Source organism: Populus trichocarpa, chromosome 1, assembly GCF_000002775.5.
Source record: "Populus trichocarpa isolate Nisqually-1 chromosome 1, P.trichocarpa_v4.1, whole genome shotgun sequence".
Taxonomy (NCBI): Eukaryota; Viridiplantae; Streptophyta; class Magnoliopsida; order Malpighiales; family Salicaceae; genus Populus; species Populus trichocarpa.
In genome coordinates this window covers 17,707,776-17,720,123 of record NC_037285.2, presented here as the reverse complement: position 1 = coordinate 17,720,123, position 12,348 = coordinate 17,707,776, and the positions used below count along the sequence as shown (strand labels likewise).

The 12,348-nt window shown below is 29.0% G+C and overlaps 2 protein-coding genes across 2 annotated transcripts; one reads left to right on the top strand and one right to left on the bottom strand.

The window, feature by feature from the left end:
- Positions 1-822: 822 nt before the first annotated feature.
- LOC7470590 (cucumber peeling cupredoxin) lies at positions 823-1,876 on the top strand. The gene is made up of 2 exons (XM_002299713.4): positions 823-1,084; positions 1,238-1,876. Exons 1-2 carry the CDS (start codon positions 904-906, stop codon positions 1,693-1,695), a joined length of 639 nt encoding a protein of 212 aa, XP_002299749.4. The 5' UTR covers positions 823-903; the 3' UTR covers positions 1,696-1,876.
- An 8,066-nt stretch (positions 1,877-9,942) lies between these two features.
- On the bottom strand, positions 9,943-11,331 carry LOC7470589 (protein LURP-one-related 5). The gene is made up of 2 exons (XM_002298215.4): positions 10,885-11,331; positions 9,943-10,426 (listed from the first exon to the last, which is right to left on the bottom strand). Exons 1-2 carry the CDS (start codon positions 11,107-11,109, stop codon positions 10,046-10,048), a joined length of 606 nt encoding a protein of 201 aa, XP_002298251.1. The 5' UTR covers positions 11,110-11,331; the 3' UTR covers positions 9,943-10,045.
- Positions 11,332-12,348: the final 1,017 nt, after the last annotated feature.

Genomic DNA, 12,348 nt, shown 5'->3' with positions numbered 1-12,348 from the left:
GACTTGGTTGCCAGCGTCTCAAGGTCTCCCTTGTTAGAAGAAAAAAAAAGTCATATATATATATATATGAACAAGAATATTTATTTTGACTTTGGAATGAGCTACGGAATATTCAACCTCCAAGCATTCTGGATCTTCTTACTTGGAACATTCAATAGTCTAATTTATTGACTCTAAAACAATTGAACAATATTTTCCGCCAAGAACTTAAATGCTGTGATGTGGTTTTCTTCAAGAACATAAATGCGGGGCGCGGGTCAAGAAAATAAAATGAAATCATATAATTAATCAAAGTTGCATAGTAATATTGTATTTTTTAAATTTTGATTAAAGAATGTCATAGCATGCCGTCTCAATCTTGTTTTGTCATGATTATATAGAAGCAAAGATATTAAAAATACCAAAATTTGATATATATATATCCAGTAAATGAATAATTTTATAGGAAAAATTATAGAAATTAAGAATATAATTAAAAGAATGATTTGTGTGGTGGCATAACACAAAAGAATGATGAGAAAGTAAATTAAATACCCTTTTGTTAGTATTTTTTTTTTTAGCTTGATGTTTTATCCTCATTAAAATTTGTCTCGAGAAATAAAAAAAGTTCCAAAATTCCCAGCTAACGGGTATCAACTGTGAAGTGTGAACCCTTATTCTCAATCAAAGTGGACCCTGCGTGCATGCAAATGTTCAAGGAAGACCGGCTTCTTTGCTTGCCATCTCGCAACCCGCGTTTTGTTGGGCCCGAGCAGCAGTGTAATCGCCTTCTTCTCTATATATGCTTCATACACTAGATCTTCTGTGACCATAACATTTGAATATTGCAAGCACAACAGCCAATACACTTGCTGAAATATAGTGAGGAATTGAACATCATATTATATTGGGCTTGAGAGAGTAATGGCAATGTTTAATATTGGTGTAACATTTGGTTTTGCCATGATGGTTCTGTTTCAACGCTCTGTGGCACAAACAGTGTATGTGGTCGGAGACAACGACGGTTGGACTGTTCCACAGGCCGGTGCTCAGGCATACATTACCTGGGCTAGTGGCAAGAACTTCATGGTTGGTGATACCCTAAGTAAGTGCATGTCCTCTTCTCTCGTCTCGGTATCTATCATGATGATTTAAATATTCCGAGACTTGATGTGTTGTTTTTTTCTTAGTACGATCAAATTATATAGGTATAAATCATCATCATCTTAATTTGTTTTCTTTTTCTTCTTCCTTTCAGCTTTTAATTTCACCACCAACAATCACGATGTTCTCCGAGTTCAAAAGGAATCCTTTGATGCGTGCACATCTTCAAACTCTATTGGAGACGTAATTTCCACTGGTCCTGTTAACATTACCCTTGATTCTACTGGAGAGCACTACTATATCTGTACTATTGGCAGGCATTGTCAATTTGGACAGAAGCTAGCTATCACTGTCTCATCACGCACAACAGGCGCATCACCACCCTCCACCACCCCTAGACCACCTCCACCACGAAGTCCTACAGCTACTCCTTCACCGTCTTCAAATAATACCTCGGATGGTTGTGCTCCAACACCAGCACCAAGCCCCACAAGCTCAATGATTCCAGAGTCACTTCCAACTATCCCTTCTCCACCTGGTTCATCGTCTTCTAATGTTTTGGCAAGTTTCTTGATGACCATGCTAGCTGCTATCGTTGGTTTGGTATTTTAAGATTATGGAGAGGCTTATATATAGTTAATGCTTTTAATTAATTAATTTTTATATTTATTTTGGCATTGTTATCGAGTTTATCTTTTTCCATTATTAATAAAAGTGGCGATTTATTTATAGTGTATGTATTCTGTCTTTTATTTAGTATTAAAATAAAGTTATTACTTTTCCTAGATATTTATATATGTTGTCGATAACTTTGGGATAGTTGCTTTTAATGAGGTAATTTTAGTTTCATGACCCGGATCATAGATGTGAAAGATTAGCCCGTGTTGATTTTGGTATTTTTTTAAAGCATTTTTTAATATATTGTTTTAGTATTTTTTTTGCTTTGCTATTTATGGGATCATCCCAATTTCATGTCCTAGATCATGTGTTTGATTTGTTCACCTGAGTTGGTTATCAGGTTCGCCCGAGCTTTTTTTTATATGTTTCCATCATATCAGCAGGTGCCCACTCCTTATATTTTTCTGATATATTCGGCTTTTTGTAATATTTTAAATGGTGCAGGTTTATTCAGTTATTTTCATTTGTATTTATCATTTAAGCAATGAGTTTTTTAATTTAATATGGATTTATCTTTTATTTATTTTTTTAAAAAATAGTGAACATGATCAAGTAAATAAATGGTTATCGATTAATTTAATTGAATGATTGCTTGGACTTTTCAAATGACACTTTTAATTTTTCATGTAAAAATAATATTGAAGCAACCCGCATACATGGTATTTGTTTTCTTAAAAAATTATAACTTGCATGCCAAATTCATATTTTTAATGTTTTTTTTCTTTTTTTTTCTTTACACTTTTTTAAAAAATATATTTTTTATTCTTTCCACTTGGCTTATTTATACCATTTTTTGTGTTCATTTTTTTTATTCTTTTGTAATTTGTTTTCAATTTTTTTCTTTACATGTTTTTTTTAAATTTATTCTGCACAGACTAAGAAAATAATGTTTTACTGTAGCAATTGCAACATTGTTTTGTTTTTTTACTACGTTAAAAATTAGTTTGAGATCTTACAAATTTTTGTTGATGCATATGATCTTTATTATATGTAAGCGTTGACTTTGTGATTCCCGGTTATATTTTTTACTTGATGTAAAAAAACACATTAATAACATGTGCACATTAATTATTTTGCGTTGGAAAAAACATTATTTGACTTATAGCTAGATAAGTTGAATAGATGTCTTAACACTTTGTTTTTTGTATTTATTGACACAAATAGTTCTCATCAGCTTTTTGATTTATGATTAATTTTTTAAAAAAATAAATAAATTTGAAAAGCTTATATATTTATTTTTTTATTTTTTGCCAAAAAACTTTATCCGACCTACAGCTCAGTGCAAGTAACATAATTAGTATGGTAGAAATCCTTAGCATATGAAACATGCTAATTAAGATGTTATTTAAACCTTCATGATATCCTATGAAATTAAGTTACTTTTAATGGAATGCTAAAAACTATTTAAAACATGAGTGATGCTATTTTCACTTTACAATTTTATCCATTTCACTTCATGTTTTTATGGTCTGATAAAAATAATATTCTTCCATGACTTGATTTCATTACAAGTAATATTACATGGCATTATTTTATAAATTATAAAACGAACATAATTAGGTTATAAAATATCTTCTAACATTAAATATAATAATCCAACAATATAAATTATTTGTGATATTCTTTGTCCTAAATAATTTTAGAGGTTTTAAATAAACAAAAGCTAATTGGTAAGAGAAAAATAATGTTTATTTTGAGAGGATTCACTGCTCATTGAAACAATCTATTAACAATTTTACCATTTAAAAATAATAATAATCAATGAACTGACTATTGAGGGTAATATGGTTTTTTCTCAAGATCCATGGTCATTTAAAAGTGTGCATAAAATATTGTTCACCCACACATTATAGAACATCTCATATGTCACTGTGGATTGAGACCATTATTTTTTATTTTATCATTAAACCTTTTTTTTGTATTTTGTTTTTGGTTTTTTTTTTCAGTTAATATTATCTATTCTTTGTATTTCCTTGAAGTATGAAAGTTTTGATAAGATTTTAGGGCTTAATTGTAGGTCAATTTATTGAGATATGATGTTGATTTGTAGCATTAAGATACAATTAAAAGATTATAGACCAAACCGAGAAATAAACAAACCCATGGTGGTCTATCACAAATTCACACAAAAAGTTATTATTTAGTCCCCATATTTTGTGCTGACTTTCTTTTAGATCCATATAGCTTGGATTTTGTTTTTCTATTATTTTGAGACAAAACCTCATTCTGCTCATGTTAAGTCCTTGAGTTGAAGAAAGGAGAGAGAAAGTTATCATAAAATAAAAGAGGAGAAAGAAAGTTGTTGGTTGTCCACATTCTAGCAACAAAAAAGCTATTATTGGGGTCAATGAGTTCATTTGATATGTTTTTTTTACCTTTGAACTTGCCAGGAAAGATAGAATGGGGTTGAGAAAGAATTGTTTTTGGTTTAATTCTTATTTTTGAACCAATTTATGAGTGATTTGGGTTGAGAAGTTGGTTAACAGAGATTCTTAAGTTTTTCCTAGGTGTTTTAAGGTTAAAATAAATTGAAAAAATTAGGGTTAAAAAAACCATGGCTTAATTTTTCGACCATCTCTCTAGTGGTCGGAATTTGGAAATGTAGACAACGCATCGTATGTTTTTTCTTTTCTTTTTATTAAAGGGGAAATTACCTCGACCCTCTTGTAGTTTAATAATTTTCTCATTTTGCCTCAATTCTTTTAAAAATTACAATTTATATCTTAAAATTTATAAGTTCATAAAATTTGACATCCTCACTCACATGCAAAAAAAAAAAAAAAACAAAAAAACAAAAAAAAAGGTAAGATTATTTATAAGATCATCATTATATTTTAATTAATGATTAAAAAGATTTTATATTAAATATTACAAATTTATCATATATATATAGCTAGATTCCGATGAAGAGAATCCTATGCAAACCAAACCAAATCAAAGCAAAGCACTGTCAAAACACCAATTGATATAAATGTATATCTTTCCAAGAATAGAGGAAAAGGAATAAATCAATTAGAATATTCTTGAATAATTAGAAGCCTAATATGTGTTATGAGCTACATAAAACTTGATATTGCTTATTTAGTTAGTAAACTGAGTATATTTACAAGTAATCCAATTATGAGTCATAAAAAAGCAATAAAAAGGATACTCAAGTATTTGAGTTATATCTTGGACTATAAACTACACTATACTAGTTATCCAACAATAATAGAAGAGTATAGTAATGCTAATTGAATATCCGACACTAAAGATTTAAAATTCATAAGTGGATATGTCTTCACATTTGATGAAATATATATGTCATAGAAATCCTCCAAATAAACATATATCTCTAGATCCATGATGCAATCAGAGTTTATTGTTCTTGATAAAGTTGGAGATGAAGATAAATGGATTCATAATTTCTTAGAGGATATTTCATGTTATCCAAAACCAATGTCGGTTATTTGTGTCCACTGTGATTATCAATCAGCAATTAAAAGGGCATAAAAAATTTGTATAATAGGAAGTCTAGACATATATGTCGTAGACATAATATCGTTAAACGCTTGCTCTCGAATGAAATTATTTTCATTAACTATGTGAAGTCAAAGGAAAATATTGCAGATCTGCTAACCAAAGATTTGTCAAGAGAGTTTGTGTCATTGAGGAGGATGAGCTTAAATCCTTTAAAAGATGAAAGAGTGTAATGATGGTAACCATATCTAGTTGATTGGAGATTTCAAGAATTAGGTTCAAATGCAAAACTAAGTTATATAATATTCTCAGTACTACTATAAAATTATTATTTCCTGCTTATTCCTACGATGAAATAGGTGCCAGTTGCAAGTGATAAAGGGTGAGTTGAGCTTTTAATAATTTTTATATCTTGGTACACCAAATAAAGTATAGTATAATACTTTTAATGAAAGATTACCTATATGAGTGAGAAATGTGGTTGTTTATTTGAGAATTACGATAAACGTTGAATTCTCTAAAGCACTCATAAATTCAAGAGTTGTTTAGAGCCAAAATAAACACAACAATTAAAACTAAAGAAAATCTCTAGGTAGAGAACTTTGTGAGTACTATTGTCTTGGTTTGCATAAAAGGATGAATAGTCAAGATATCGTGTTCGCTATGCAACAGAGTAAATTTGATAGTATTTCACCAAGAAAGATTCAAAGCCAAAAGTTGCATATCCTGATATAGTAATCTACCAAATTAATATCTTCTATAAATCTTTGAATTGTTTTCAAATTGGCAAAACAATTACCATTCATATAGAGAATTGTTGGAAATTTGTTTTAACTAACATTATTTAAATAAATTATGGATGAATGAAATATTAATCTTAAAGAACCATTGGTTTTCCTATATTTAATTCTTAATTTATGATGGCTAGTTAATGGTTAATAATGGTAAGAATTGATTTTCAACCTTTTATCTTCCTAAATTCACTACAAAAGGAAGGTGAAAGAAGAATTAATTTTTAACTTAATTTTTTAGATTTTTACATACTCTTCCTAACCATATATTTTAGTTTTTTCTTCTAATTTTAAGATTTGGTTTTCCTTCAAATTTTAGAGTTTAATTTTCTCTTTAAGAGAATCAAGTTTTATATTTTTAGGTTCAAAGATTTTGTTTAGAAGTGCATTTAAACAATGATGGTGATGTTGGAATCTTGAGAGTCATATTGCAAACATCCTAGTTGCACAAATGATGATCAATAAAATCTTAAAGACAAATAATTCATCATTGACAACAACAAAAGAATATTTATTACTTTAAAATGTTTCAACAAGTTAATACCCTCAGTTATTTTAATTTAAATATAAATATTTTTATTATTAATATGCATGCTAAAACTTTGAATTAATAATAATTGTAAGTTTGAATTTATTCTTAGTATACATACTAGTATTGCGTTATTATATTTGTTCTGTATGCATGTTTGCTATAAACTATTGTTTTACATACTTGAAGATTTAAACATATATGAACTATAAACTTTACATGATATACCTTATTATTAGAAATATACTAAAACTGCTCAGCATTTCACTGTAGCAATCCACAATGAAATGCTGAGTTTTTTTTTTGTTTTTGTTTTTTAAGCTGTCTTTTTTTTAAGCAAATTTTTTTCCTTTTTTTTTCATATTTTCATTTTTGATGCCTTTAGCTTTTTTTTGTTTTTTTCTTTTAATAAATTTTCTTTTGTTTAATTTAGTTTGTTAATGTTAATATTTTTTTTTAATTTAGTTATCATATTTTTATAACACTGATCCCGGGTTTAACAAGTTAACTTGATTTCACGAGTTAACCCGGATTTTTATTTTATTTTTAATTAATTGTTTTCATTTACTTTAGTTTGTTAATGTTAAATTTCTTTCTATTTAGTTATCAGACTTTCATGACACATATCCCAGATTTCACGGGTTAACCCAGTTAATTCTGGATTAACTCGTCCATTTTTTTTATTTTTTTTATTTTGTTAATGTTAAATATTTTCTTATTTAGTTATCAGACTTTCATGATAAGGATCTTAGGTTTAACGGGTTAATCTGATTTGACAAGTTAACCCAAAGTTTTTTGTTTTTGCTTTTTTTTCTTTTTAATTAATTTTTTTTATTTACTTTAATTTGTTAATGTTAAATTTCTTTTTATTTAGTTATCAGAATTTCATGATACATATCTCAGGTTTTACGGGTTAACCCAGTTAATTCTGGGTTAACCCGTTTATTTTATTTTTGTTTTTTTCTTTTGTTAATGTTAATTTGTTTTTATTTAGTTATCAAACTTTTATGACACGGATCTCGGGTTTAACGGGTTAACCTGGTTTGACAAGGTAACCCGAAGTTTCTTTTTTTCTTTTTAATTAATTTTTTTCATTTAGTTTAGTTTGTTAATGTTAAATTTCTTTCTATTTAATTATCAGACTTTCATGACACATATATCAAGTCTGACTGGTTAACCTGGTTTCACGGGTTAACCGAGTTAATTCTGGGTTAAACCGTCAGCTTTTTTTTTTATTTAGTTATCAAACTTTCATGACATGAATCTCAGGTTTGATGGGTTAATCCAGTTAATTCAGATTTTTTTTTTCTTCATGTTGGTTTTTTTTCTTTGTTTTTTTTTTTAATCAATCCATTTAATTATCATACTTTTATGACACGATCTTGCAGCTAGACACACATCTAAGGCTCTTGGATATGAATGAACTAAATATATATAAAAAAACTAAATATTAAATAGAAAAAAAAACTAAATATGAAAACATAAAAAAAGAAAAAAAACTAAAGGCATCAGTTGATAACTAAATAGAAAAAAATTTAATATTAATGAATTAAATTAAATAAAAAAATATTAATTAAAAAGAAAAAGAAAAAGAAAAAGGATATAATTTGGCAGGTTAACTCAGCTGATTCAGATTATTTTTTTGATTAGTTTTTTTCTTCTAATTTGTTATTTTAATATTGTATGCAGTCCACAGTAAAAATGTTGATGCCTTTAGTTTTTTTTTGTTTTTGTTTTTATGCTTTTCATGGTGGACTACACAGTGGAGTCCACGGTGAAAAGGCTTGATGCCTTTTTTTTTTTCTTTTCAATTAATTTTTTTAAATTTATTTTGTTGATATTAATTTTTTTTCTATTTAGTTATCAGACTTTCAAGATACGAATCTCAAGTTTGACCGGTTAAACCAGTTAATTTATATATTTTTTTTCTTCATTAGTTTTTTCTTTTTATAGGGTTTTTTTCTTTTTCTTTTTAATTAATATTTTTTGTTTAATTTAGTTCATTAATATTAAATTTTTTTTTATTTAATTATCGACTGATGCCTTTAGTTTTTTTTTTTCCTTTTTTTTATGTTTTTATGTCTTTGACTCTGGACTGTACAGTGTAATCCACGGTGAAAATGTTAATTCCTTTTGTTTGTTTTTGTTTTTTTAACTTTTGAATTAATTTTTTTCTTTTAATTTGGTTTGTTTATGTTAAATTTTTTTCTATTTAGTTATAAGACTTTCATGACATGGATCTCATGTCTGACAGGTTAGCCCAGTTAATTCAGATTTTTTTTTTCTTCATTAGTTTTCTTCTTTATTTTTCCTTTTTTAATTAATTTTTTTATATATAATTTAGTTTGTTGATATTAAAATTCTTTCTATTTAATTATAAAACTTTCATGACACGGATCTCAGGTTTGACGGCTTACCTACTTAATTTAGATTTTTTTTTCTTTTTCTTTATTAATTTTTTTTCCTATAGATTTTTTTCTTTTAACCCAGTTAGTTTTTTTTTTTTGCTTTTTGCTTTTTGCTTTTTTGCCTTTTTTTATGCCTTTGACTGTAGACTGCACAGTGCAGTCCACAGTGAAAAGGCCAATGTCTTTTGTTTGTTTTTGGTGTTTTTCCTTTTTAATTAATTTTTTTCGTTTATTTTAGTTTGTTAATGTTAATTTTTTTTTCTATTTAGTTATCAAACTTTCATGACACGGATCCCGGGTTTGACGGGTTTGCCCGGTTAATTATGGGGTAACCCGTCAATTTTTTTTTCTTATTTAGTTATCAAACTTTTACAACATGAATCCAATGTTTGACGGGTTAACCCAGTTAGTTCATATTTTTTTCTTTTTCTTCATTAGTTATTTTCTTCATGTTGGTTTTTTTTTCTATGTTTTTTTCTTTTTACTTAATCTATTTAATTATTATATTTTTTTTTATACGACCTTGCAGCCAAACCCACATCCAAGGTTATTGGATCTGGTATTGCAGTCCAACCCACTTAAACATGGGTTATGCAAGTTTAATGTTATTATTAATATTATAAATATTACTCTTGGGTCAGACGTTGCAGCCAAATCCAAAACTTAGGTATAACTTTGCAGAAAAACCTAATACTTTTAAATCTTAATTTTTTTTGATATTTTTTATGTAAAAACAAAATTAACCCACAACATCGCGCGGGTCATCTAACTAACTAGTAATAAACTAAACATCATCTCACTGGCTTAAAGTAATATATTTATAAACTTTGAATCTCCGTAAACATCCTGTTTACATCATATGTTATTTTATAGGCAACCTGCAATTGTCATATGATGGGATGGGGAAGTCCATAAATATCATGAAATCTTCTTCTCAATATAGTAGTTGGTTCTGAATCCCCATGTCTCTTTCAATGTTTTAAATTAGCAAGTGTTGTTATAATATGATATCAACTATAGAGTAAAAAAGGTCTACATTGCTTGATGAAGAGAGACGGGCCCACTTGTTATACAGTAGATGAGATTACAAAGACTTTCTAATCCTCGGTGGTGGGGTGCCCGTCAACGGCATCATCGCCGGTAATCTGATCAAGAATCAAAACCAGCCCCATAGCAAATGCCCCGTCAAAACCAGGCTTAAGGCACAAGGAGAAGACGTCCTTGCCAAGCAGCACATTTGTGGAGGCATCTACTTTGCGTCTGATCTCAGCCATTGATTCCTTCTCTGCATTGAATATGGTGCATGATCTGTTCGCGAAGGATCCTTCTATCTGGTACTCCGCACCTGGTTTCCCATAGACTTCCACCGTCACGCTACACCGTCCGATTATGGATGATCTACGCACGCTAAAGATCGGTCTGTTGCCGTCCGTTCCTTCACCTATATACCCTTCCCACCTTTGATGCAGGCTCGGCCTCTGTGTGTACCATGTGATTGACAGATCACAAATACTATCGAGTATAATTACGATAATTATACGTCATGTTTGTAACGAAAAGTGTGTATTTTGTGTAAGTTTTATTCCAAAGCCACCTCTTTTACTTACGAATTAGACACAAAATTATAACCGGCAAGTTAATTTCTTTCAGGCGGTTAACTCACCGGGTTGACTCGTTACCAGTCAGGCTAGAAATCAGACGTTACATTTAAATCTAAAACCCAATAGAATCACATTAATTAATTGAACGAACACAATCCAATTAAGCATTCCCCTTTTTTTTAAAAAAAAATAATAATAAGTTATAGAAAATGTTCAACCAGATCCGTAAAGCTCAATAACTCACAAGTTAATCGGGCCGATTAAACAGTCTAGAGAGAGATGACCAGCTGAGTGAACTCGTTCATACAGATATATACAGGGAGAGAGAGGAGTACCTTTCTTCTGACAGTGAGAAGACAGCGGCCATGGGCGTCCATGAGAACGATTTCGCCCTGATCACGAGTGTCAGGCCCATACGATTCAACTCGGAACACTAACTCACCCTTGCAATCATAGACAGTGAAGCCATCATTAGCGAAAAACAGACTAGTTTTAAGCACTGTGAGAAGCTTCTCCTCTTCGTAGATAAACCCATCATCCACGATCAAGCCTCCCTTCATTTCTCTCTTCTGGATTCTTCTATTCAATTCGAAGATGATCTCTATAAAACAGGTTGACTATCTTAAAAGTCAGGTCAGGTTCTGTACAGTAAATGTTACGGACGCTAAAGAAATGAGAGATGCTGTCAACGTTAAAGGCACGGAGTGGGAGGGAGAGAGAGAGAGAGGGAGACTTGAGGTGAGCCTCGAGGGATGATGGATTGTGCAATATAATAATATCTCGCTGCAAACGCTTTTTTCCATCATTGCGGAAGCATGGGGTCTTGTCTCTTGAGAGAGTTGATTACAATTTGGCCCTCACATTTATTGAAAATAAATAATTAGTCCCTCTTACATCCAAAGTTCTTAAAACGCTCCTTGACTAGAATTAACCATGCTCAATTTACTAGTTTCTTATTATATATATTTTTAAAATAAATTATAGGAGAACATGAAATTGATCAAACAGCAGGATTAAATAAAATTTAGGGATTGAATATATAATATTTGAAATTAAAAGGTTGTCTCAAACTCTAAGAATTAAATTGAATTCATAGAGTTAAATCAATTTTTGTGTTTGAAACTCTTTTTTTAAAGTATTTATTTTAATTTTAAATGAAATTTAATTAACAAATAATGACTAAAACACAAATAAGAGGGGAGACACTCTTGAGTTACTCAAAGAATTCAATTCTAATTGACATTGAGGCCCTGTTTGTTTGCTGGAAAGTAGTTTTCTTTTGGAAAGTGAATTCCGGGGAAAGTGAATTCCGATGTTTGGTAGTGTACTGAAAAATAAGTTAGAAAACACTTTCCAATGTTTGGTTATGTCATGGAAAATGAGCTGGAAAATAACTTATTAATGTTTTATTTTTCTCAAGTTTATTAAAATAATGAGGAACAAATCTTACAAATTAAAAAGTTGAATGAGAATGAAATTGAAAAAAATATAATTTCATAAATTATCTCAAATAAAATAAATAATAATCAAAATAATAGAGATCAAATCTAAAAAAAAAAAAGGTGAAGAAATTAAAATAATAACAATTAACATTTCATAAATTATTTCAAATAAAATAAGTAACAATCAAAATAATGAGGACCAAATTTGATAGATAAAAATTTTAATAAAACAATGATAAGGAAAAAGCAAATAACAATTATAAAAATAAGGACCAAAATTAATATAAAAATTAAATTTTAAGATATGGAATTGAAAAATAAATATTCAAAACAAATTATATATAGCAATCAAAAGTT

Excerpts from the sequence above, each read along its gene's own strand:
- LOC7470590 (XM_002299713.4), top strand. The coding sequence starts at position 904 with ATGGCAATGTTTAATATTGGTGTAACATTTGGTTTTGCCATGATGGTT. Across the intron at positions 1,085-1,237 it reads CATGGTTGGTGATACCCTAA|CTTTTAATTTCACCACCAAC; the intron begins GTAAGTGCATGT and ends TCTTCCTTTCAG.
- LOC7470589 (XM_002298215.4), bottom strand. The coding sequence starts at position 11,109 with ATGAAGGGAGGCTTGATCGTGGATGATGGGTTTATCTACGAAGAGGAG. Across the intron at positions 10,427-10,884 it reads TTCTCACTGTCAGAAGAAAG|AGGCCGAGCCTGCATCAAAG; the intron begins GTACTCCTCTCT and ends TGGTACACACAG.